This window comes from Mytilus galloprovincialis, chromosome 4 (assembly GCF_965363235.1).
Source record: "Mytilus galloprovincialis chromosome 4, xbMytGall1.hap1.1, whole genome shotgun sequence".
Taxonomy (NCBI): domain Eukaryota; kingdom Metazoa; phylum Mollusca; class Bivalvia; order Mytilida; family Mytilidae; genus Mytilus; species Mytilus galloprovincialis.
The window spans coordinates 100,797,038-100,819,475 of NC_134841.1; the positions used below are offsets into that span (position 1 = coordinate 100,797,038).

Consider the following 22,438-nt stretch of genomic DNA (forward strand, 5'->3'; position numbering starts at 1 on the left):
CTTTTGGACATTGTATCCACACGTACATCACTTGATAATTAAGTAAAACAAATGATATAATCACTTTTAATATTGAAGAGAGGACATTCATTTCTATAATCATGAATACGTTGTTTTTAATAAGCTTGGTAGTTGCTGTGTGTAGTGCTGTCGAGGGTAAGAATTATGTTTTCATATCTATCTATCTATACATATATAAGAAATAACACTTCTAAAATCGAAAAACTTTTTCATCCAACTAGTATGGTATTTTCCTATGTGCGTCCTCTTTGAAAGAACATTATATTTTTTGTGTTGCTCTTTTATTATCATGGCTCTCAAAGAGGCTCTGGTCTTCTGTTGGACTAAGTGTCCTATAATATAGCCACAGCGAAAGGTGTCAAGTATTTCGTGCATATGCAAGACCAAAACACATTAGCGATAAGTATGTGTCAAGTATGATAGGATGATACTGCGAAGAAAGTCAACCGAGTTGAAGGTCGGGCAACTGAAACTAAACATTACATAACATGTTATATATAGGATCTCTGATACAATACACAAAGTATTTATTTTTAGTGTACAGAAATGATCATCTACTCATCTCTTCAGTATAATTGCAGGATGATAGATATATATATATATATATATATCATCATTGATGGCGATCCGATGGATACATCTGTTGTAGAGTTGTCACTGACTCAGGCGTACTTATAAATATAATTATTTTCTGTGGCTGTATATTACATTAATTTGTAGGATCCTTTACTATAGATAATTTAGCTGATCTGTAACAATAACATCTTCATGCCTTATATATCATGTACTGTAGGACGCCGCTAGATTAAAACTGACTAGGAAAGGTAACACATGGCCAGCGAAAGCTCTATTATTGTAGATGGTGGTCGTGTGGTCTAGCGGGACGGCTGCAGTGCAGGCGATTTGGTGTCACGATATCACAGTAGCATGGGTTCGAATCCCGGCGAGGGAAGAACCAAAAATTTGCGAAAGCAAATTTACAGATCTAACATTGTTGGATTGATGTTTAGACGAATTGTATATATATATATATATATATATATATATATATATATATATATATATATATATATATATATATATAAGTCTAAAAGATTGTGTAACAATACCGATAATAGACTCATATATTTTTTCCTGTTTGTGTAGTATTGTCAATTTTGATGATTCAATACCTATTAAGTTAAGGTTTGTCTCATTGGCAATCATACCACATCTTTTTTTTTATATATATATATATAGGGGTATAAATGTTGCCTTTGAGCAGGCCGCCTACGAATCAATTAATTCATGTGTAGAATTTGACACACTCCCTACTCGTGTCATCGGATAGACGACACATGAAACTATTTTGATATAAACTTTAAAGAATAAAAATTGTTGATATCAGTTTTATACTGACATAAATGACAAAAAATACAACCAACAAACAAAAAAACTAAACAGATCGAAATAGTGAAAGGAATTAGCACACTCAAGATATGTGCCATGCAACATTTATTTCACCAACTAATGAGTTTTGCCTTCTAGAAAATACATTTGTAACAACAGTTAATGGCTGATATATAAAAAGAACTCTTAAAATTACCGTAATTGTGAAGTGTGGAATCTTTAAGGGCGACACTAATTTTGACCTATTGCTTCCATGTTCACTTTATACTACTAGTGTGTATGGCTCATCTACATATGTCTCAAACTTCTTGTTTTAGATGTTTCAAATGTTCGACAGGATTTTAAAACATCAACAATACATGCCTTAAACGAACAGATTGTAAAAGAACTCCAGGCCAGCTATATTTACAAGGCATATGTAAGTATTAGGAATGGAGATATAATAACATGAACAAACACAGTTGTATCAATCAAACACCAGTTCTTGCATAGCCGTTAACTTTTTTTGAAAAATAATCACATTGAATGACTCAATAAGAACCGTACTGAAATCTGTATCGGTGTCTTGTCAAAATCGACATTAAATCATTAATTTATAATGATTACCCAGCACTATCAGAAAAAAGATAAGACATTGACACAGTCATTCCCAAAAAATGGGTACAATTCGAATGTAGACACTGTTAAAAAATAAATTTCAACTGAGCAGAGAGAGAGTGTTGTTTTCTTCTGTGTCTATATCTAGTCTGTCATTTTTTAAATTTTTACTTACACCATTTAGTTGTTTTCTAGTTTTAGCATTTTTTTGTAAGACAAGGTAAGTATGAACGTATCGGAGGTTAGTGTTGTATAAAGTCATCTTAAAAATTGCATTAGAGAAAAACACAAGATTTAAATCCAGGCTCATGTGAAATGGGTTACATTTACCACCATAGAAAACTGATTTATACGTTTTATTCTGTATATATTGAAAGCAAATACCAATTTTAAGGTCTGAATTAATATAGTGTTTATAAAATAATTCAAATAAGTAGTTTTCACAACTTATTTAGTAATAAATTTAAACTAATGAAATGTTATGCTGTATAATATTTTAGTTTCATAATACAGCTTCCCAGGAAAAACCCTATTATTTATGTTTTTAATCACTTGTATGTATTTTTTATGCTTGTATTAATCCACACCCCCATCTTTGTTACGGAGGTTGATATCAAACCAGTATCTGAATGCTGATACATAGTAACACTTAACTCTTTAATGCTAGCTTTTCTAAACAATTTATTGACATTACACACTAATAAACTGTTTTCTATCAAGTTATATGTTTCTTTTAGTCAAATGGACTTGTTCTTGTCAAAATCTCCGTAACGATTCATGAACTTTCACTCAAAAATATGTTTTACCTAAGCCGAATACTGTTCAACTTAATTTTATTAGCTCTATACAGATAATGTCATCTTCCTTCACACCATGATGTATGTATTATACTCAACTATGAAGTTTTGGAGTCAAAATAGTTTCATTTCGAAAATTTCTATCCTCCGTAACGACATTTAAAACCTCCATAACGGACAATTCCAGTCCTTACCAACAGCAAACATATAAATGAATGTAAATATTGGATTTAATGACAAACAAGACAACAGAATTAAACATTTTTCTTAGTAAATCGTTATCTAAAAAGAGTAAAGTTCTGTTAGAGAAAAAAAACTTTTTTTCCTTAAATTTCTATCCTCCGTAACGTAAATCAATGATGTCGTCTATGATTGACATCATCTTTTGATTTTTATTAGTGATAATTGATGAACTGATTTGGTATCTATAACAATGTACAAGAATTTCAATTGGTATGATCGTGTTTACATGCATCTTTAGATTTTTTTTTATTTGCATAACCTCCGTTACATTGATGAGTCCTAAATAATCTTGAAAATATTTGCCATAAACCGCTGTTAAAGTTATGATTGTCGTCGTAATTACACAAGTTGTGTTGTAGACTATTTTAAATCTAAGAAAATGGCTGATATAACGTTTATTAAACGTTATAATGTTGCTCACATAATAGGGAAAAAACAAGTTAACCTACCTTTCTCAAAACAACATTTTTTTTCTCAAAATATGTATTTTGTTTGTCTGTTTTCTTTATAATAAATGATGTCTGCTACAAAAATGACTTTCGGCAGTGTCGGCAGCCGCTGATACTGATAAAACAAGTCTGACAACTTAACTGTAAATAACTGCGTCACGGAGGTTATTTAAACGGAGGACTCAGGTTAGTTTTATTTACATTATACATGGAAATATGTAACAATATTGTTGAGTTGCTTTCTCAAAACTGATTATTGAGAAGCTTTATGGGTGCTTTCAATGAAATAATCATCATTTTGATTTGTTCTTGGTTAGTGCGTTCCAAAATACGCGTTACGTAGGTTGGATTCTTATATGCGACAATCGAAAAAAAAGAGAAAGAGAAGATTTTTTTTTATTTTTCGTTTCATTGCAATAAAAGTTAAAGGCAGGATTTTAAAATTTGATGTATCAACTTTGCTTAAAGTCACTTTGGGCATGATTTCCAATCATATAAATATGTTTTGACTGTACCTAAAGATACGTTACGGTAGGTTATACGTTTATCGGCGACATTGGTTTAATGGGTAAATCAAAGTGTATATTATAACTTTTGATTCTAAAATATTTTTGTGGATAAAAATCAATATAGTGTCAAATAACAAAACCAAATCTAATCATGATTTAGATGAAATAAAGTATTTTAATTCACACCGATATTTGGAGTTTTTCTTGGCGACATTCGGAATTCGTGTGATTTCCGTCTATTGAATAGAAAATCACACAAATATATTTACGATATACATCACAAAAGAATATAATTTTATTTTAGTATACATATTAATCACTTAGAACACGAAAAAGATTATCTGTGACATATGTTAAGCTTGCAATTTGTGGTTATTTGCCGGCGACACTGAAATTTTGTAATTGTACCCATTTTTTGGGAATGACTGTGACAATATAATAACTAAATACACCATTTCTTTTTGACAACAATGGAACTAGATTTCAGTAACTGTTAATACTCTCATGTCTCAAGTTTTGTCATTGAAAGTTGTTTTTGAGATTCCTGACGAGCTGATAGGTGATGCTGGTCATTTTTAACTATTTATTTTTAACGCAAGGACTGAAGTATTTCGGCTTATAGTATCACAAGACTTTATATCCCGATTGATATGAGAACTAATGTATCCATGCCCAGTCTTGATATTGTTTATGACAAAACTAGATACAGCATATTTATTTATTACAAAATTGCTATAAGGAACAATGTAACTAGATTTCATTAACTACTGATACAACTACTCATACTCTCAGATCGGTAGTTTGCATGTTTTGTCATTGATTGTTGTTTTTGATATTCATGACAATCGGATACAGGTCCTTTTGAACTATTTTTTACAGTTTGTAAAGGTTGCGTTGTTAAAGCCAGAACTGAAGTTTGTCTGCATATAGTATCAGTATCACATGACTTAATAACCCTAATTGTATTATAACGTATGTATCACTGCTAGATGTCTTGGTATTGTTTATTACACTATTTAACATATATTTCAGTCCCAGTACTATGCCAGAGCTGACGTTTCCTTGCCTGGGTTTGCCAAGTTTTTCTCTAAAGCTGCCAAGGAAGAGTCAGAACATGCAGAGAAATTGATGGATTACCTGAACATGAGAGGTGGTGAAGTTAAACTACAAGATATAAAGGTATCATGTCATTTCTTTTCCGAGCTGCACATAAAGTATGTTCTTTGTTTGAAAAGTTTCATATCAATGCGTTGATTAACAAATCAATATGACTCATTGAATTCTTGACAAAAATGATATCTACAAAAATATCATTCTTTGTCGTTGCTATGGAAAATCTCAAGAATGATAGGCTTTTTATCTGAAAAAGTAGTTTGTTCCACTCATTATACCAATTACATTTGAAATTTGTTAATTTACATATTACACAGTTATATTTTAGGACTGTTCATGTTTCATGTTATATTTTGTTTTGACCATCTGTTTTATATAATGTATAACTATGTTATAATGTTTTCATAGTTGAATGATGTATGTGATGTGGTATCAGAAGAACTGGGAAAACATTCTGGTATAGAAAACTCAAGAACAAAAGCATGTGTAAGTTTTATAGTAAACCATGTCCAACATTACATACGTATGGTAAATGAAAGAGGTCAAATAAAAGAGAAGACGGCACAATATGCATATTAAGACAAAACAGCCAGATTTGGTTCACATGCATGGTAGTTAATGGAACATACTCATGAATTTGAATCGCGGATCATATGTACCTGAGATTTTAAAATAGTTCAAATTTTATTTGATTATCAGATATGTTGAGAGTAAAAAAAATACATCATCTCATCGTGAAATCCTTTTAACAGAATGTACACTGATATTATAATTGCTGTATATTTTTTATACATATAATACAGGTGTGAAATTTTTGCTTTTTAATTGTATTACATTTATTTCCATTTGAATATATATTTGCAAAGGGGATGTGGAATAAACACCCTTTTCCTACTTGGCAAAAAGACGAAAGGGCGAAAAAACGAATTAGAAAATAAACAAAATATTAAGATGATAAATCGATCATCATCCATAATCCATAATTAAGTATCATCGAGGCGGAGAGTTAAAATGTTTGTATATTTTTTTTCTCTTTTACAGATGTGTTACTTTATGGCAAAATCTCAAACATGGAACTTGTGTGGGGTAAGACATCTAATTTACTAGTATAATGGATTTTTTATTTAAAAGTTGTTTTTATACATATCGGTCAATATGGAGTAAAAATATTTACTTAAAGTACATGGTTTATCTATAAAACAATTTGATAACATACTTATCTGTTTTACTATTTCAATAACCTGACCTAATGGATGATACCAATTTTCTATCTTTGACGGACAACCGTTCATCATGTCTATGTACCATAGTATGGCAAGGCAAGACCCTTACTTTAAATTGTGTTTTGGACTGACTATCAGTATCTGTGTGAACTTTTAAAATGGTGTGGTTGTCATCGTTTGTGGTATGCGACAATTGTCTTCCGATTATTGGTTAAATGATAATTCAGGCCGTTCGTTTTCTCTTTGAATTGTTTAATATTTCCTTATACCATGGGGTTTCTGCTCAATGTCGAAGACAGTGAAGTGGCATGCATATATATACAATTGATTATTTCCTTGTTTGTTTGTCATGGGTGATGATCGTCTTCTTTAAAATCATACCACGTTCCTATATTGTGACTGACATAGATCCTCAGAAGTTCAGTTGCAGGTTATTCACATTCTCCCAATCAACACAATCAACATTATAAAGTTTGTTGGGTTTTATTTTAACAAACAATAGTTGAAAGACCTTTTATCGTGATTATCTTATTGTGTTTATTACATCAAACTTATTATGTATAATGTTCATCCCTTTTGAGTTTGGGTTTTCCACGTATTTCATTTTAAGGAGGATCGCGGGTATAAAAATTTCAGAAAAAAATTAAACAGTTGTGTTTTCGATACAATTATTTTTTTTTACTTTATTAGTTGTTACTTTATCATATGGAACAAAAATCATTCAAAAAAATCAATTCGTTTTTGTCCCAGATGACTTTCAAAATGTATACATCATTGAAAAAGCACCAAATTATCTCCCTTTGGTACAAAAATGCCATTTTTGGCATTAAAATTGAAATATCTTTTTTAACTCATCGGTGACCTATGTTTTATTATTATTATTTTTTGATAAGTTGTACTTAAACTGAACTATTGCAAAATTTGGGTGATTTATGCAATTTAGTTCTTTTTTTATTTCGATATTACCTTATTTTCTCCTCTTAGTTCAACAGAAAAATAGTATTTTACAAAAATGTATGCTTCTTTCAAAGGCAGATTGTGAGCTTAAATGAACGGTGACCCCACTTTTTTGTTTTATTTTTCTATTAAGTATAAGATAAAGTTCATTTATAGAAAAATATAGGGAAATCCTATATTAGAAGAAAAATTTGGTTTATACCCGCGAGCCCCTTAAAAACACCGAAAGGAAGTGTGAGATTTTACCATCTAAACCAGTAGAATCAAACTTTGATATTAATTTTCATACTCTTCCGGGAGGTCATAATTGATCAAAGATGGGCTCTATAGAGCCTATTTAGAACTCAGACAAGTTCTGAAACCTGTTGCATGTAAGCAAACCTTATAGAAATGTCTCTTTAAGGGGTCTTCACAATATAAAAAAGAATATGTGGTATAATTGCCAACGAGACAACTCTCCACAAGAGACCAAATGACACAGATATTAACAACTATATGTCACCGTACGGCCAAGCCCATGTCGCCGGTATAGTCAGCTATAAAAACATGCATACCTCCAGACAATGATAAAATTTTAGAAGATCATTATTATTATTCTTTATTAGCGTCTCAAATTTTATGTTACTGTTTTTTTTAACAATACAAGTTTGATTGTTTATGTATACTGCATGTTTTGACATATTCGTAAAATATAAAAGTATAAATGGAGAATAGGATTTAAATAATTTTCTTTCAGTAACAAGAAGTTTTAAAAGAAAATTCGTTTGATTATGCTTTATTATGTCAATAATGGACCCATTTCTGAATAAAATTCCTTATACCGTAAGGTCATACGATGTTCTATCAATTTTTATTTACTATTAACTTACAGATCTAATTGAATCGTAGTGAAAAAATTAAGTGGTTATTTCAAAGCTGACGAATAAAAGAGTCTAATTAAGATAGGAACTTTAATTGAGAACAGTCGTATCAACAATAGTATGAGGCACATTAAATAACCGTCATACAATTCGTCCTCCGGGCTCATGGTATCTTTTTAACGAATCAACGCCTATCCATTGTATTTTAAAATCTTCACCACTGGTTGTCAAATAGGTAGGGTTTTAATTAAATACAATGAGCTACTAGTATGGAACTGAGAAAAAATATAGAATAACACTGATAAACAAGTAATTATCTACAAGTAATAGCATCTCAATATTCTTTAGACTTTCAAACTTTTTTTTAAAACCCTTTGCATGTACTTGCATTGTGCAAAATTCAAGGTCTTACTCTTGTTTTGAGATGACCTTTTATTACGTTGAATTGTAGGAAAGAGATGAATGATACATTGAATTAATGTTTTGAGATGACCTTTTATTATGTTGAATTGTAGGATAGAGATGAATGGTACAACGGACTCATGGGAATGGAGGATGCTTTGGTGTTAGAGAGATTTGTCAACCAGAAATTATTAGATCTCCACAAAGCAACAGAGAGCGATGCTCATGTACGTAGATCATGTTTGTACAGGAATAAGATATTGATGGAACGAAACTAAACCTATGGATTTTTACTTATGAATTAAGGATATGGTTTCATAATCTAAAAGTAAAACTATCATCAACTTTTTGGAATAGCCCGAAATGAACCTCACAAAAACAAATGGTATAAGTTAAAAAAAAAACCAAACAAACAAAAAAACACCACACAAAAAATAAAACAGATACACCATCCCGCCACCTAAAAAAATGAACATTAAAAATTTGAAAACAGAACCTGGTGGTGGAACTTTCCTCTATAAGTTTAAGAAAGCAAACCATGAAAATTTACATCTTTTGATCAAATTTAACTAATTAAAAACTTCTTGTACTTTAGATTGTATGTAGTATTATATGTGTGACTTCTTTATTTTAAATTTTTTTTTTAAAAGTATCTTAGGTCCGAGACCACAATTATTTCGTAGTGCATTTCTTTTAGAACATAAATGAAAATTAAAAAAATCCCACTTGCGCTTTCTCAAAGAAACTTTTACAGTGTGTTGTACTACTTTTGGGACAAATTATATCAAAATTATAGAAAACTTCATCGGCTCTAACTCAAAATATGGACAATTTTATGTGTAGGGCGTCTTGAATATTTTGACAGCTTCCGAAGTGCTAATTTTAAACCTTTCTCAGCTGGACCAAATCACTACTTTCCTTTAAAATTCTGGTCCCAAATTTTTTTACAGTGTAATTTCATCCCCTTACTTGCAATTTGAGGCATTAAACATGGAGAAATAAATTTGAAAGGGGTATAAAAATTAATGGCAAGTAACCCACTGTCAACAATAGGGACTATATTTGTGAACAACGAAAATTGTGGTCTCGACCATATCCTTATCTTTCAATTAATCAAATATTATGTTTGCATACATTTCAATTAATAAAATTAGTTTATAATTATTTTCAGTAAATAAACCCACAAACACGACCTTATAAGTACATAGTTGTGAAGTCCACAAACTCACTTTACATATAAACATGTTCTTGGATTAATTTGCACTTCTCATAAGTGCAAATTGGAACCACACTTTTTTTTGTCGTAGAATCATCAAATTTGGCAATAATGTACCTCTGGGGATAAATAACACAATACAAAAAAAAAATTGGTGTGGCTCGCCCGGTTCGGCAACTGGAGTGAAAATAGTGACAAAATCCTGTAGGATATTTTTTTCTCCCATAGGATTTTTAAAAATCCTACAGGATTTTGAGAAATCCTATAGGATAAAGTCATAATCCCATAGGATATTTTTTATATCCTACAGGATATTTAAATCCTAAGGGATTTATAATCCCTTAGGAGAATAAAAATATCCTATAGGATATAGTTTCGCCCTTAGGATTAAAAAAATCCCTTAGGAAAAATAAAAGCATTTCCTATAGGATATTTTTTATCCTACAGGATATTAGTCTAATAAAATAATCCCATGGGATTAAAAATATCCGATAGGATTAATAAATATCCTAAGGGATTTCATAACAGAAAAAATATCCTGTGGGATAAAAAAGAATCCTAAGGGTAATAAATAAATCCTAAGGGTAATAAATAAATCCTAAGGGAGATTAAAAATCCTATGGGAGATCAAAGCAACTCATAAGAGAGAAAAAAAATCCTATGGGAGAAATAAATATCCTATAGGAGAAACAAATATCCTATGGGAGAATGAAATATCTTAGAGAAAAATCTATTTGTGAACTCAACCAAAGAACAGAGAATAGTTTTATATGTTTTTGTAGTAGGTAAGGATATTATTTTATTGGAGCAGAACAAATATTCCCAGATATTATTGTTTAAGTATTGTTAATTTTTCTACCAATGACACAAATTACCGATAAGTGTACTTCAAACATGGAGCTTGCATTGAGTTACTGCTACTGGTCCGTTTGTTATTTTATGTTTATTATTGCCATTTGCGTAGTTTCTTCTGTTACCTATTTCTACATTTGACTCTGGCTTCTTTTAAATCGAGTTTTCTCTTGTTTAATGCATTGTGGTTGTTTATTCCTCATTTGCTAAAGGAATAGGGGCCGGTTGAGATATCAAAAGTCATGAGTATACAGCCATCGCCTGTCTGTCCGTCCGTCTGTCTGTCCGGCGTAAACATGTCGCACCGTAACTTGAGAACGACTTATCCAAATTTCATGAAACTTAACATAGTTGTTACTTATGATGGTCAAATGATCTGTATACTTTTTGGTGAAAATAAGATTAAAACTTTTCGAGTTACGGCACTTTGTAACTAAAACAGGGTGTGTTTTTTTTTCACATGTCGCACCGTATCTCAAAAACGATTCTTGATTATGGCTTAAAACTTTAAACACTTCTTAGTTATATTAATCTTAATATCTGTATACTTTTTGGTGATGATTCAAAATTTCATTTTTGAGTTATTGAGTATTTTGTAAAAAAGGGGGAGGTTTTTTTTTTTACATGTCGCACCATATCTCAAAAACGATTTATGATTATTGCTTAAAACTTTACACAAGTCTTTGTTATATTAATCTGAAGATCTGTATACTTTTTGGTGATGATTCAAAATTTCATTTTTGAGTTATTGAGTATTTTGTAAAAAAGGGGGAGGGTTTTTTTTTACATGTTGTGCCGTATCTCAAAAACAATTTATGATTATTGCTTAAAACTTTACACACTTCTTTGTTATATTAATCTAAAGATCTGTATACTTTTTGGTGATGATTCAAAACGTTATTTTGGAGTTATTGAGTATTTTGTTAAATAGGGGAGGGTTTTTTTTAAATGTTGCGCCGTATCTCAAAAATAATTTATGATTATTGCTTAAAACTTTACACACTTCTTTGTTATATTAATCTAAAGATCTGTATACTTTTTGGTTTTGATTCAAAATTTTATTTTAGTGATATTTAGTTTTTTGTAAAAAAAAAACAGGGTTGGGGGTTTCACATGTCCCGCCGTGTCTCAAAAACAGTATATGGTTATTGCTTAAAACTTTCTCAGAAACTATTTATGATTATTGCATAAAACTTCCACACAAGACGTCGGGCGTATCATGCGCTCATGGCGCAGCTGTTTATTTCAATTTAAGTTCAAAAGTGCATTTTAGTGTTTAGTGTAGCAACCATTTCTCTGAACTATTATTCATTATTGTTTAGTGACCAAAAGAGGCCCACCTCTATGTGCGGAATTTTCTTTCTGCATAGAGGACTCATCATTTTGAACTCATCAGGGTTCCTGTACTCAACCGACTTGTTGGGTACTGAGACATGACTGTGACACCATCTGAACAAAAACTGTGAATAAAATCAGAAGCAATTTTAAAACAACACATGGTGTTGGGGCTAAGAATACCACCAGCTTTTCATTGAAAGTAATGACAAGACAGAAACATGCGTCCAACGGGTATATCCAAAACCCTACAATTACTTAAACAACTTTGAAAATCGTACATAAGTGTTTTTTATTTTTTTATTTAGTATAGCTTGCTTTCCGTGAAGATATTTTTATTGTGGAGATGCCTGGATAGATTTGCCAGTAACCATACTTCTTCTATTGTGTCCTCAATATGCATGTAGTATTTGCAACTGAACATTTACATTAACTTTCACCAATAAATTCTTCAACAAAATTTGATAATAACTGAAATTTTATGGAACTAAACACTAGATATAACTAAAGACAGTATTGTTCACCTAGGTCTATGTGCATCTCTGACAACAGACACATCAACACGTTAGGCTAGAATATCACGGTACGTCTAAACACTGCTAAGGACTCCTTAGTGCACTAAGGACTATACAATGCCACTAAGGACTAGAAGGAGTGCTGTTGTGTGTATTATTTTTACATATTATGTTAGAGATTGATATTTTATGCATAAATTTCAAATTTTATAGAAAAATAATCATAAATAAACAAGATATTCAACATTATTTAGGCACGTGCCCGTTTTTCTTTGATATGCCGAAAATCAATGAACCGTTTGACACGTGCCAAATGACAAAACAATTCATTAAACAATCATAATCTTTTTATTTTAGGTAATAAACAATTGTATCTAAAAAAATGTATGCTTAATATTTATAATTAAATGTGTTGTTCTTATGAAAAATTATTACAGAACAAATAATTTTGTTTTTGTTTTACTTCTTTCCCGACAAAGTTATTTGCCACAGGTGCACGACTTTGATGTGCGCCTACTAAATGACTAATAAGTTAGAGTGTGCTCAGCTTGTTATGTAAGAGATATGAAGACAAAATAAATATATATATTGATAAGTGTTTTGTTTTTATTTTAATTTCGACAAAGATGCGTGTATATATACAAATGGTTTCACTAAAACAATACGATGGAATTGAGAGAGAGAAAATTATGTGTCGTTCTTGGGGTTTATCCAAACCACTAGTTTTCAACCAGCTTGATATTTGTTTACAAAGGCTTCATACGGTACTTATTTGTTTGTATATTTCGACATTTTATTATTCTTCTAAAAGTAAAAGAAGTTAAAAAAATCATTTCCCGATTTTAAGTCAGATTAAGTTTCATTTTCAAATATATAAAAGAGACAAATGTTTTAAAAATGTTCCACATTTTTTAGTACAGTATTCACGAATTTTTTTTCAGTATGTGTAAATTTAGAGCTAAAGATATAATTCTGACAGAGAAAAAGAATGCTTCGTATGAATGCCTTGAAAATATGCCTTTACCACATGATGTGTAAATAATTATTTTTTGTAATGCAATATAATCAGAATATTTAAACCTAAATATATCACGCGAAAAAAAGAAAAAGCCGACAGAAATATTTTCAACTATAATTTCTTTAAATCTACTTTTCTCAAAGAAGAACAAGTATCACAGGCACTTGTCTCAGAAAAGGTATATAGGAATTTTTTTTTCTGAGACAAATGCCTGTGGCAAGTATGTCAGAAGGAAATCCGATTTGTATTGTTTTTAACAAATTGTCTGCTTAACATATCGTCCAGTTATACATTTCTTAAAATGTCTTCATATATGAAAATAAATTTTGAACAGTGCACCATAAGAAACAAACTAAAGTGTTCCAGCTCCAAACCAGTCTATTGTTCAAACGCATGTCCGTCGTCGCCTGTCACCACATTAAAGCACGCTTGCAAGAAAAAATAAACAGAATAGAGATACGGGTACAAAACACATTATAGATAATGTGTCCGACCACCTGAAAAATAAAATTGGTTCAAGAGACAAAGAACGCTACGAAATATTAGATTAATTTTTCGGTACTACCGGGCTTATCACAGCCCAATAACAAGATGAATTTTATGAAAACGCAACAAGCATCTGCCGGTTATCCAAACTTCAACACGTACTTTAAAAAAAATATCTATAAATGTGAATTAAATATCCATAAAAATTTGTATTTCAGTCACTTATTAATATGAACATCAAATAAAAATCCGACATTAGATATATTTCTCTGGTGACAAATTTATTATTTACAAGAAATATACACTTGAGAAAATACTTCTTCATTCAGATTATTTTGTTAATAAAATTTCAACAACAATTCATTTATTAGTATCCAACTTTACCAAAAGGATTCCCGTGTAATCAATTAATATGTAATTTGACACGTGTCAAACGGTTCATGGATTTTCGGCATATCAAAGAAAAACAGGCACGTGTCTAAATAATGTTGAATATCTCCTTAATTTATTATTATTTTTCTATAAAATTTGAAATTTATGCATTAAATATCAATTTCTACCGTATTATGAAAAGAAATTGCATGTAACAGCTCTCCATCTAGTTCTTAGTGGCATGTTATCAGTCCTTAGTGCACTAAGGACTCCTTAGCAGTGTTTAGACACACCCAGAATATCATTCGTAACTAAAACTTTAAAAAAAAAAATCATTATTGCTGATCATTTCAGAGATTAAAAGGACAAATCATTTTGCTTTTGTTTTATTTCTCTTCCTATAAATATTTTCGTGTGCATGGCTTTGATGGGCGCCAACTCTTAAATTAGAATATGGTGAGCTTGTTAAAATGTTTATACATGTACATGTATTAAAAAGTTTTATCAAGAAAATGTAATAGAAATGTCGACAATAACAAACTGAGATATTCTATGCTGAAAATAGATATAAATATAATAAGTGGTATGAGTGCTAATATTACAGTTGATTTGGCAATGGAGAAAAATGTTCGTATCCATCAAAAATTTTAAAACTTTACACACTCTGTGTTCTCTTTGATTTTTTTTTTTTTATAAAAACCTATCTCCATTTCCAAGTTGTGGTCCCTTACGCGGAATTTTGTTGAAATTTGAAGACTATTAAAAATTTAATAGGTCAAAGAATAGCCTTCAACATTTGAGGCTTTTTATAGCCAAGGCTGCGTTTAGTTTAAACATATTTTATTTAAAAATTGAATAGGTCAAAGAACAGTCTTCAACACGGATCCTTGGAAATTAGAAAATTTGCAAATTAGAGGCCGCAAGTATAGTAACAGGTCTACTAATATTTACAAAACCTGAAACTTTATATTCTGAGGTTGCCTGGGAATCTCTTTTTGAAAGAATAAGGATGTAGTCGTAATTGCGTGTCGATATCTTGTCAATCGTACTGTTGTTTTATTCGACTAACAAACTTTATACGGAAAATTTTTGCATTTTTTTTAAATTACCATGGTCTGTTGTTTTTAAACTGTTAATATTGGAATTAAGTAAAGAGTCAAAGTTGAAATCATGAATAAGTGTTCCGTGAAAATTGTTTTCGAAAATATAATTTGTTCATAATTCTTTAAAGTAATAAACTTTTTTCAAATACATTCTGATCTTCCCTCATCTGATCACCAGCATGGCTTAAGGTATTACTTCCAAAGGTATTGTAAGGGGTGTGAGGTGACACTTCCAGGTATTCAAGCGATTTCCTGTCGGACTTGCAAGTTCATGCATCGTTTCACTTCTGCCGGTAATATTCAGTGTACACGGCCGATAACTTTTGAACTATCAGATGTATAATATACAACTCTGTCTTACTTGTCATAACTAAACTCATACGCTTGTTTATAAATAACATTTCTGGTGTAAAATAAAAATATAAATAATACCCAAAAAATAAGATTTGATGAAATTACAATCTATTTAAATATTTTTTCCAAGGTTGACTTTGGGTAAATGTAATATATACTCGATGTCAATAGTGAAGGACAGATGGGAACATACCAGAAATATTGATTTAAAAAAATGTACGCACTTGTCGATGATTCGTCTATACGACTGGGTAGAAAGTTACGGAACTATAGCGCAATTTAAAATATATACATGTATACATTAAACATAAGAAAAAAACATATATTTTGAATAAATTGGGGTAAAAGTTTTGTAAATAGACTAGTCCACGTATGCCAACAGTATGTAATCATCGAATGTCGATAGACTATTGTATACCAAAAGAAGAAGACGAAGAAGAAGAAGAAGAGAACCAATTTGATTTAGATACAGGTCGATGTTAAACTTGCTTTGGTTCATCGAAGTTGTGGACATAGTAAAATCACAGATTTATAATCAATTTCCTTAGAAACAAAATAAAACAAAGGCAAAGTAAACACAAAAATTTTGAATTGTGGTTCCATTTTGCAGGCTTTCCCTGAATCGTTTATTCCTTCTATAGTTCCTGAGTGGAATAAACCTGATACAAAACATTGCAGTGTCAACTCTATATCTAAATTTGAGAAAGAATTGAAAACAAAAACCAATATCTTTTGGTAGGAAATTAAATATTAATTTTTAACGCAATTGCGATGCTCCGCTTTATTCTAAAACTATGAAAATTTTCCAGCTTATATTACAAATGACCTGTTTTGCAAATGTGTGTCAGATATTGTGGATCGGTACGTCTAAATAACAACACAGGACTTCCTGTACGAATAGGGACATAAAAGGTATACCCAAGGCAAGTTATAGATATAGGAAGATGTGGTGTGCGTGTGAGATATAGGAAGATGTGGTGTGAGTGTGAGATATAGGAAGATGTGGTATAGATATGCATTCGGCACTTTATTTATTTCAAAAAATATTCGTGTATTGAAAAATTTGTGTAAATTAATTAGAAATATCAATATAGACGTATGTTCTCCAGGTTGATCCCCAATCTCTCATTCTTGTTGCTCGTTTTGTGCAAACTTGTCATGCGCAAAATCTGTATGTTATTATATGTAAAAATATCGTTCCTTGTACCATTAAACTTGGTTTTATAAGAAATAAAGAATCTTGATAGAAAATTTAATTTTTGATCTTATACTTTTTGTTTTGATAAAATCAATTCAATATTTGAGAAGCTATTTACAAAAAACGTTAAATACACTTTTCGTTTTGTTTCAACTTTATAATGAAACTCGTCCTCAATTTCACCTAATTTTACATAAAGTATATGTTCTCTTTAACTATTTTGCCATCTACCAATTTCAATAGACATTTTTTTAAATTGTGTTCAAAGTTCTAAATCTACAAAAGAATAACTATTTTTGTAACATTGAATACCAAAGAAAGCTTCGCAAGTTAAACTGTTTTTTGGCATAATTGTTTTTATTCCCCCTTTTCTGAAACTCCTGATAGAATAGAACATCACAAAACAGCTTACACATGCACATTGGTTTAAAAAAATATTTTTCGCCATTAAAACTCATTCTTGTCCCGTATGACATTTCCTGAACGAGTGAAAATCTCAAACAATTATTTTATTAAGCTTATATCTTTATTGCGGTAGCCTATTATTGAAAAAGGGTATAATTTTAAATTTCATGAAGTAAGATTCATACCACCAGAGACATTCAATATACTAGTAAACAAAAGAAACGACACAAGGCAATACATTAATCATATAAAATAAAATTAGATACAAAAGCTTTGCTCATTGTGGGAAGCCGTAAGGTGAACTACATGTATAGTTGTTAATTTCTATGTCATTCGTCTCTTTGGCAATCATACCACATCTTCCTTTTTTTATATAAATTTGCGTTCGTCAGCTTCATGTGGACCTTGGTGGAAAGCAATAGTTTGAAGTTGTCTCATTCACAATCGAACCACATCTACTTTTTATTCTGTCCAAAACCGGGAATGATAGCTGCAATAGGCAGCGATTAAAAAACAACAGCATAAAGCATCGTAGTGGCCATCTTAGTCTGTTAACTAATTTTCACGTTGGTAGGAATAGGGGGGGGGGCTTTACTTTTTCAGCAAGGTTAAGTCGAAAGTCGAGCTGATGAAGTCAAGAGTGGACAATATTTCTGTGCTAAAGTCTACCCTTTGGGTTCGAAAAAAAGGGATTAAGAGTGAATATTGATGAGACAACAACCCAACAACACAGACAATCAAGATATTGAAAGTTTTTTTTACAGTCTTTTTTTTTTTTTTTTTTTTTTTATTATAGAGAGATCCCAATACACCTTATCAAGCCAAACAAAAACGTTCCATGTATAAATAAAGTAAGGAGCTAATTTCATATTACCTGCCATTAAAAATATCACAAAAGGCACATACATATTTTGTGAAAAGTTTAACCATACCATTTTTATAATATCAATTCGTGGAAATCAAACCAAGTACATGAAATAAAAATCAGTACAAGGAAAATACTTCTCTATTTATTAACGATTTAGTAGATATATAATGAACGTTGAATATGCCTTATATCCAGACCTGTCCAGAGACAAATTCAAGTTCCAAATGTTATACTGAATATGAACCCTGTTCTAGACTGATAGTGTCGAGAAAGATTTTTAACGTGCTAGTTCTTAAGGTAACACTCCGCATTTGGACATCATTTAGCCACTCGAGCATACCAGTCTTTTTTTTACAGATATATCATGTAATGGCGGAGAGGTGTAATTAAATTGTTAATTCCACTTGCTTAGCGGAGGAACAGCAATTTTAAATGTTGACGTATTTCGATTGACCAGGCCGGGATTTGAACCCACGATTTCCCGCACTAAGTGCAAAAACATAACCAAGAGAAATCTGAAATATAGTATCATACCAAAAAAACTAAAGTGCTATAAATAATCCAATCTAAAAGAACTCTCCCTTTTATTTAAGCCATCAAAATGCATTTAACCAGTTGATATTATTAAAAACTGTACTTGAAAAACGATGGACGATTTAAGCATAGATTTCATGCACGGAAGACTTCTGCACATTTGGTACTCTTGCACAATTAATTGAGGCAGCTCTGTTTTTTATTCAATATATCCTCATTTTGCATTACCATTCCAAGTTACATGTCCATTCTCTCAGTCGACCTTTTATATTTGCTATGAAAAGCCTACCTATTGTGTTCTCGTTATGAACATACATGTAATATTTGCCACAGGACGTAAAACAAATAACATTTATTAAACAGACTCATTAATAATTAATATCATGAAAACCATATACGAAGGCAAGATTTGCACAATCCTATAAAGTAATATTTCCATGTATCCGTTTCGATAATTATTGAAACTATAACGACCCTTTTCAGGGTTGCGTTCAATATCGTAGCAGCTACGTAGTGCGACGTAGATTTATGACTATTAAACGAGAAGCTAGCTTAGCTGCTATTAATATCTATGTAGCAGCTAGGCTAGCCACCCGTTCTAGTCATAAATCTACATAGCCCTATATAGCCGATAAGATATTGAACACAACCCAAGGTCGTGTTCAATATCGTAGCGGTTACGTAGATGGATCGAGTTCAATATCGTAGCAGCTACGAAGTGCTACGTAGATTTTGACTATTGAATGTGTAGCTATAGACTAGTTGTTACATAAATATTGATAGCAGCTACGTAGCCGCTACGTAGCCGCTACGTAGCTGCTACGATATTGAACCCAACCCTGGGACGCGTTCAATATCGTAGCAGCTACGTAGTGCTACGTAGATATTGACTATTGAACGTGTAGCTATAGACTAGTTATTACTTAGATTTTGATAGCAGCTATATAGTCGCTACGTAGCTGCTACGATATTGAACTGATCCCTGGTATCAATATCTATGTAGCAGCTAGGCTAAATACAAAGGTTGAGTTAAATATCGTAGTAGCTACGTAGTGATCAATATCTATGTAGCAACAATTGTTAACGTTTGTAAGATACCAACAAAACTGACGAATCCATCTTAGATGACAAAACGTATCAAAATTTAATCCTATGGGAGAAAAATAATCCTATAGGACAAAGTTAATCCTAAGGGAAAACAAAATATCTTACAGGACAAAATTTATCCTAAGGGAGAGAAAAAAATCCGGTAGGAGAAAAAAATATCCCATGGGAGAAAAAACTTCCCACAGGACAAAATAAATCCCTTAGGAGAAAAAAATATCCTAAGGGACATTAGTTTCTGTCAAAAAGTCTTTCATGATAATCCTATAGGATAAAAAAAATCCTATCGGATTTAACACTTTTTTTGAAAATCCTACAGGATTTTAAATCCCATGGGATATTAATTTAATCCCATAGGAGATAAATTTTCCTATAGGATAAATAAATCCGATAGGATTTATATATCCCATAGGATATTTAAAATATCCTATGGGATTATGACTTTATCCTATAGGATTTCTCAAAATCCTGTAGGATTTTTAAAAATCCTATGGGAGAAAAAAATATCCTACAGGATTTTGTCACTGTTTTCGCTCCAGTTGCCGAACCGGGCGAGCCATATCAAATTTATTTTTGTATTGTGTTATTTATCCCCAGAGGTACATTATTGCCAAATTTGATGATTCTACGACAAAAAAAAGTGTGGTTCCAATTTGCACTTATGAGAAGTGCAAATTAATCCAAGAACATGTTTATAACAAATTTCATATTTTACACTTATTGTAATGTTGAATTATATAAAGTTCTAAGAGATGAGACTTGAATTAATTATTAAATACAAAGTCTGGCAATCTGCCAGAAATAAAGTGTTCTGGGATGGAAAACACCGAGATCATTGCTAGCAATACTTCAAATTTTGTAACTTTTACACATACTTCCTAGCTTCAATAACTTCAAAATTGGACGTAATGGTTTATAAAGTCCTTGTATATACTCAATGTTGTTGATTGTTTTCTAGATAAAAGATTATCCGAACATGTATGAAATATTTGCGACTGTACGTTAAGTAACCAAAATTCAATCAATTTAGATAAAAGATTGTCCTGAACATGTCTGAAATATTTGCCACTGTACCTTAAGTAACCAAAATTCAATCAATCTAGATAAAAGATTGTCCTGAACATGTCTGAAATATTTGCCACTGTACGTTAAGTAACCATAATTCAATCAATCTAGATAAAAGATTGTCCTGAACATGTCTGAAATATTTGCCACTGAACGTTAAGTAACCAATAATCAATAAATCTAGATACAAGATTGTCCTTAACATGTCTGAAATATTTGCCACTGAACGTTAAGTAACCAATAATCAATAAATCTAGATACAAGATTGTCCTTAACATGTCTGAAATATTTGCCACTGTACGTTAAGTAACCAAAATTCAATCAATTTAGATAAAAGATTGTCCTGAACATGTCTGAAATATTTGCCACTGTACGTTAAGTAACCAAAATTCAATCAATTTAGATAAAACATTGTTCTGAACATGTCTGAAATATTCGCCACTGTATGTTAAGTAACCATTAATCAATCAATCTAGATACAAGATTGTCCTGAACATGTATGAAATATTTTCAACTGGATATTAAGTAAAAACAATCAATCATAATAGACAATAATTTAACAAACAAGCAGTCAATCTAGAAAAAAAATTGTCCTGAACATGCATGAAATATTTGCCACTGAACATTAAGTAACAAACAATCAATTTAGATAAAAAAATGTCCTTAACATGCATGAAATATTTGCCACTGGACATTAAGTAGAAATCAATCAATTTAGACGAAAGAACTGTTCAAAATGAAATAAGTTTTTCTGCATCCAAATGATATCTAATTACCTTTTCAGCTTTCCCACGTACTGGAACATGATTTCTTAGATGAACAAGTCCAGTCTATTAAGAGCATAGGAGACACAGTGAAACAGTTGAGGAGAGTAAAGAAAGGTCTCGGAGAATATTTATTGGATGGAAAAATGTAAAACACTGTGTAAATAATGGGTGTATTTTGTGTATGGATGTATTTATTTTTGTATTTAAAACAAGAGACAGAATATTATAAAATACCTTTTAATCCAGGTTTGAGAAGAACTTAATCTATGGAGAAAAAAACTTAAAAATGTGTGATGGAACAGTTTGTTGGCAGTAAGCTTTGAGCTTTAAATTACATTGTATTTTCAATCTCTTTTTTTCTTTGGCCATTACAAAATTACTCTATGTATACTTACTCATCAATTTCTGCGTCTCAATAATATACTTTGTAAATCACAATAATTTTACAGCTAGGTGTTCAAACAAAGGTACAGAAAAATTCAATAGGAAACAATCTTTATATTTTGATGGTGTAATTTAAATCATTAATAAAATATGATGAAGAACTATGTGTTTTATGACTGTGTGCATCTAATACCCTATATAAAAAGAGGTGGATGATGTCAAAGGAGCATTTAAAGAAATCATAATTTGAAGAAAAACAAACAGCATACAGTGACCAATAGTAGTTCACTTCTTTGTCATTT

The 22,438-nt window shown here is 31.0% G+C and overlaps 1 protein-coding gene across 1 annotated transcript; it reads left to right on the forward strand.

Annotated features, from left to right (window-relative positions):
- The first annotated feature begins 17 nt into the window (after positions 1 to 17).
- On the forward strand, positions 18 to 22,298 carry LOC143073620 (yolk ferritin-like). The gene is made up of 7 exons (XM_076249300.1): positions 18 to 156; positions 1,728 to 1,828; positions 5,038 to 5,184; positions 5,527 to 5,604; positions 6,160 to 6,204; positions 8,674 to 8,787; positions 21,770 to 22,298. Exons 1-7 carry the CDS (start codon positions 102 to 104, stop codon positions 21,899 to 21,901), a joined length of 672 nt encoding a protein of 223 aa, XP_076105415.1. The 5' UTR covers positions 18 to 101; the 3' UTR covers positions 21,902 to 22,298.
- The last annotated feature ends 140 nt before the right edge of the window (positions 22,299 to 22,438 follow it).

Excerpts from the sequence above, each read along its gene's own strand:
- LOC143073620 (XM_076249300.1), top strand. The coding sequence starts at position 102 with ATGAATACGTTGTTTTTAATAAGCTTGGTAGTTGCTGTGTGTAGTGCT. Across the intron at positions 6,205-8,673 it reads AAACATGGAACTTGTGTGGG|GATAGAGATGAATGGTACAA; the intron begins GTAAGACATCTA and ends GTTGAATTGTAG. Across the intron at positions 8,788-21,769 it reads CAACAGAGAGCGATGCTCAT|CTTTCCCACGTACTGGAACA; the intron begins GTACGTAGATCA and ends TTACCTTTTCAG.